The sequence below is a fragment of the Bemisia tabaci genome, chromosome 2 (assembly GCF_918797505.1).
Source record: "Bemisia tabaci chromosome 2, PGI_BMITA_v3".
Taxonomy (NCBI): Eukaryota; Metazoa; Arthropoda; class Insecta; order Hemiptera; family Aleyrodidae; genus Bemisia; species Bemisia tabaci.
In genome coordinates this window covers 9,580,535-9,586,014 of record NC_092794.1, presented here as the reverse complement: position 1 = coordinate 9,586,014, position 5,480 = coordinate 9,580,535, and the positions used below count along the sequence as shown (strand labels likewise).

Here is a 5,480-nt window from a genome sequence, read left to right as displayed (position 1 = left end):
CTCTCTTCTCTCTTTTCCTCTATCTCTTCTTCTTCCTCCTCTTCTCTGGCAGAATAAAGCTCACTCAATTGATAAAGTTTTTTTATGTAGGAAGATACAGAATCAATAATCTTGGGACGCCCAGCGCTGCAAAATTTCTAAATTTATGTTTGAGAAAGGAGCATTGCAGCCCCAGAACAAACATTGTATTGATGAAATAATTTATTGGAATGGAAAATATTTAACAAGGATGCAACTATCACTAATTAAAAGGTAGGGGAACGAAATGAAGATGATCGTAGACTAAAGATAATAATATGACCAATTACTTTTTAAATATTCTTGATTTTCCAAACGTACAACATTCACGAAAACTCTATTCACCCCTTTTTCACCAATAACTCCAACCCATTCAGATGACTTCATACAATCGAAACGAGGTACGCAGTCTGGTAGTTTCACCGTCGTACGTTAGACAATAGATATATTCCTGCCGCTCAGGAGTTAAAACACTGAAATCTTTTTGATAACATTACTTTATTCCTAATTATGTAAGACTATATTTTGCAATGAGGAATTAATATTTTAGGCTCATTTTTAAAACAGCGCAAGTGTGCCATCAATGTTCTTATGCAGAATGTGTGCTGCTTCTCTTCTTTATCTTCCTTCTTATCCCACCCTCCCTCCCCTTGCTTTTCTTGTTCTTCATCGCTTCTCTCTCCTTCTGTTTCCTTCCCTTGCATCTTTACTTCTTCCTCCTCTTTTCTTTTTCTTACTCATGTTCACCTTCTCTCTCTTTTTATACTTTTCCTCATTTTACTCTTTTACCCTTTTCTTCCTCTTTCTCTTTTTATTCTTTTCCTTATTTTAATCTTTTACCTTTTTCTTCTCTTCCTTATTTTACTCTCTTTTACCCTCTTTTACCTTTGTCTTCTTCTTTCTCTTTTTCTTCTCTTCCTTATTTAACTCTCTTCTACCTTTTTCTTCTTCCATCTCTCTTTTCTCTCTCATTTATTCTCATTCACTTCCTTCTTTACTCGCTTCTTATTCCTCCTCTTTCTATTATTCGCTCTCTTCTTCTCCTCCTATTCTTTTCTCCTCCTCTTGCCCTCTGCTCCTCTTTCTTCTTCGTCTTCTCTCTCTTCGTCCTTTTCTCCTTTCTCCTCAATCTTCGTCCTGTTCCTCTCTCTCCTCTCTTTTCTTTTCTCACTTCATCTTGTTTTCCTCTCTCTTCTTCCCGTTCTTCTCTCTTCCTTCTGTCTCTTTTTCCTCCTCCACTTTCCATTCTTTCCTATTCTCTTTACTCTCTTTGTTCTTTCCTCCTTTCCCACTTTGATTTTCTCTATACAGATAGGTGCTTTTATAAATGAGCCAGAAATAGTAATTTCTTATTACATATAATGCATATAGTCAATTTGATCCCCTAGGAAATCCAGTAGTCAGCAATAAACTTCCAACAATGGTTATCACGCAGCTAGTGAATGTAGCCAAATGCATGATTGGCATTCAGCGCTGTAGAAAGGAAATTGAGAGAATGGATAAATAGTCGATTCGTTCGCAATTGATTCTAAGAGCAGGAAGGAGTTGGAGAGATTTTACCGTGATGAAGTGATGATCCGTAAAGTTATGAACAGCTCTGATGCAATAGAGTGAAAATGTTCCGTCTTTGTGCACCGCCTTGACGAATGTTGGAGAGACCAGAAAATATTGACTGCAAAAGAAAGAAACAGATGCTTCAATAAATGAATCCAACAAAAAAATAATCGTTGGTACAATATTGTCGTTCCCAAGGACCACGAAGCGACGGAAATTCGAAAAAATATTGCAAGTCAATGGAACAAACTGCAATTTTCACCATTAGTGTTGTACTATTTTTACATCCTTTGGCTAATAAATTCGCTCTGTCAACGATCAAGTATTTACGTACAAGGCAGTTAGACAATTTGCATTACAAAAAAAGTGCGACTAATCGCGATTTCATTCCAATAAATGTCAATGGAGGAAGTCCCTTCAAATAGTGAACAGGCAACATACACAACACTCAGATATAATAGCAGCAACTTCAGCGTGTAATTGCGATTTATTGGAACCTGTGCTGCTTTATTTATAAAGCACACGTTAGCACCGCTCTCTCGTTATGTACCTCTTGATGCGTTGCGAAAATGCATGCGATTCCTATGACTAAAAAAATATTTAAAGTTTAAAAAAATTAAATATTTTTTTAGCCATGCATAAGCCATACATAGCCCCCCCCCCCCCCCCTCCCTTCGAGCCGACGGCACAAGGCGTGCAGTGGAACCCGATTTATAGTCTCGCTCTCGGCTCTTGATCCATCCAACTTTCCTACTCCTGCGTTAAAGTCTCTCAGACAGCCGGAAAGAGATTCTCCTTTATCTTGTGGGTTTACACAATTTTATCCACTTGAGAGTTGAAATAGTTGTATCGCGCGCTTTGCCACATCCAGCCTTCCTACTCCTGCGGTAAAGTCTCCAAGTCAAGCGAAAATAGATTCTCCTTCATTTTGTGGATACGCAATTTTACCCACTTCGATGTATCACACGTTTCGCCACTTTCAACTTTTCTACTCCTGCGTTAAAATCTCCGAGTCACCGGAAGAGACCGAACATTGTTGTGGATGAACATTGTTTCATTGTTGTGGATGTGCGAGAAAGTTTTGTTGCTTCATAATTGTGACCGGATCAGATAAAAGGGACCTCATCTATCTGAAGAAAATGTCCGAAAGTTTGATGATTGAACTTAGCGCGAAAAAAGATCACAGGAGGCGCCTGCAAAACTTTATGGATACTTCAAGCATTGCGCAATCTCTGCCCGATCCCGAGGCTCCCTCTTGACTCTCGACTCGCGAATCGCGCAAAGTTCGGAAATGCGCACGCCATATGGAAATGCGTGAGGCAGCGTGCGTACACAACTTCCGAGGGCGCGCATACAAGAATGGTGCGCATTTTGATCAAAACTTAATTCATTTTTTATCTTCCATTATCCAAGGTCGTAACCTACTCGGTTTCTCTACTGCCCGCAGACAGGATATAAAAAAAATCCAATCTTTAATTATACTTAAAGGACGAATAACTAGGTGAAAGTGTATCAATTACACCGATAAAAATGATTAAACTAATTGTCTTTGTCTTTAATACTGAAAATGCTTAACATAAATATTTACTAATTAACTACGCAAGTTAAAAATTAATTAAAATTAAATTATTTAAAAAAGTAATTAAATAGCAGCTGGAATAAAAGATATGAATTTAATCTAAGGAAAGATTTTAAGTCCTCTACCTTTTGAATCAGGGTTAATTAAAAATGGAAAGGGTATTTACTATCTCGAAATTTAATTGACTACGTAGTTTGCGTGCGACCGATCGGTCGTTGGCTCGTGAATATTCGGCGTCAATTAGGGGATCTTAAGGAGAATTGGACTGCATTTTGCAATTAGGAACTGTAAATTCTGGCTCATCTGAAAAAACACTTATGTGCATAGGGAAACTAATGACACATGCGTTGGTATTGAACCGGGCCAAAATTTATAGTTCCTAATTATTGCAAAATGCAGTCCAATTGTTTCCACAGTGGCATAATCCAGTGCACGAATAATGTACAATCATTCACTCACATAATTTTTAATTCATTGCACTCATATAATTTTTAATTCATTGCACTCATATAATTTTTAATTCATTGCCGGAATATGCTTGACATCCAGATTTAAAGAGATTTTCATTGCATAGTTTGTAGATTAGAATTTAAAAACATCATGAGCGGCATGAGGTTTAATTTATTTGGAGCATGGTATTTGACACCATAAAATAAACCAAGTGCCTCCCCTGTATGAAAATGATATGGACAATTTTCTTAAAAATATACCTAGTCTTATTCGAATGACCAGAATAGACTGATTTAGTGATTACGTCATTGGATACAATATCGGACTCTTTGTTGGCAACGCGTGAAGGTTCATACGGCGTTTTTCCTTAGCACGGCAGAATATTACAAAAGCCATTTTGGCAGACTTATTTGTCCCTCTCCCCCTTGTAAGAAACGGGAGCACAGTGCTTCAAAAGGCGAAGTTTTGCGAGTGGATTTGGTCGACTTTTTCAACCAGATCGCGCGGCAGGGTTGCAAAGCAAAAGAGAAAAACGCTCTGACGCTTTCAAGAACTAAACAGGTATAACTTGATGAATTTTGGCCAACGTTTGCATCCATCCACTTTTCGACCCACCTTGGGAGGTGGGTCGAGAGATTTGGATGTAGTTGTCATTGCTGCCAACATGAAAATCTAACGTTGAAAGCGCACCGTCGCACAGTACGGCTAGAGTCCCTTTATACTGAGAGTCAAGACAATTTGAATCCATTTCTGATTGGTTCCCGTATTTTAGGCCTCCACAGTGTCACAAACGGGAATAAAGATTACATTTTCACCAATTGCAAAGATTATAATCTGGAATGGACCACGGAATTACGGGTTCGGCAAGGAACAAACGGAAAGAGAGGAGGAACGGAGAAAGGCATTTGAGAATGGGCCGATCAAAGATTACGAAAAACGTTCAATTTCTGTAATCTTTATTCCCGTTTGTGACATCCATGAGCCGAATTGTCTTGACTCTCAGCATAAAGGGACTCTCTTTATGGACGATGCGGACAAAAATCGATAAAAGACCCCAGGGCCGGATTTACTTATTTGCCGCATGGGACACCTGTATTTTGCCTTCTCAATCGTTTCGAAACATCAATAAAAACTAACAAGTGAACGTGCTGGAGGGGGAGGAGAGCATAAGACGCGTTTACTCGTTGGACACATTTTTTGCGAAAGCCCCGTCAACACTACCAGCAAAAGTTCACGGAACTTTGCGTGAAAGTTAAGCTCCGTAAACCTATCTTCGTGTGGACAAGACCTTCCATTCATAAGAAATGAACGAAAAAATTATGAAAGAATAAACATAAATGTGGTTTAATAATTTTAACATCCGCCGCCGCGCCGCGCCGACCGCACGGTGTTTGGCGCAATGCGTGAAGTATTCTTGCAGTCTTGTAGGCGCTATGTGTTTCACGTCCACCGTTACTGACCGCACTGCGTTTAACGCAATGCGTGAAGTGTTCTTGCAGTCTTGTAGGCGCTAATATGTGTTACATGCCGACCGCTGCGCCGAGGGCTTCTCCTTTTCATCTCAAGTCCTCTTCATCATTGCTCTCTGCGCCGCGTCGCTCCAGGCGTAATTGCGTGTTTGGTTTCTCTCTTAACTCTACTGATTAAAGGTGCTGTCTCTTGCATCACCGAAAGTCGACAGAATTAGAAATTGCTATACTCTCAGGAAATGAGAGATTTTGCCTTTTTTCCTTTGTAATTTTTTTCTGAGTCCGATTTTTTTATATACCTACATTTAAAAAAATTGAAAAATCTGCCGCCCCCTTAACTTGCCGCCATGGGCCACGGCCCATATGGACGTCATTCTACCAAACCGACCTATGTGGAGGTGAGAAATATG

The 5,480-nt window shown here is 39.4% G+C and overlaps 1 protein-coding gene across 1 annotated transcript in view; it reads left to right on the top strand.

Annotated features, from left to right (window-relative positions):
* The first annotated feature begins 5,433 nt into the window (after positions 1–5,433).
* Positions 5,434–5,480, top strand: part of LOC140223799 (homeobox protein cut-like) — a 12,833-nt gene continuing 12,786 nt past the window's right edge. Inside the window, exon 1 of the mRNA XM_072297290.1 lies at positions 5,434–5,468. Coding sequence (XP_072153391.1) covers positions 5,434–5,468 — 35 coding nt within the window. The remainder of the gene's footprint in view (positions 5,469–5,480) is intronic.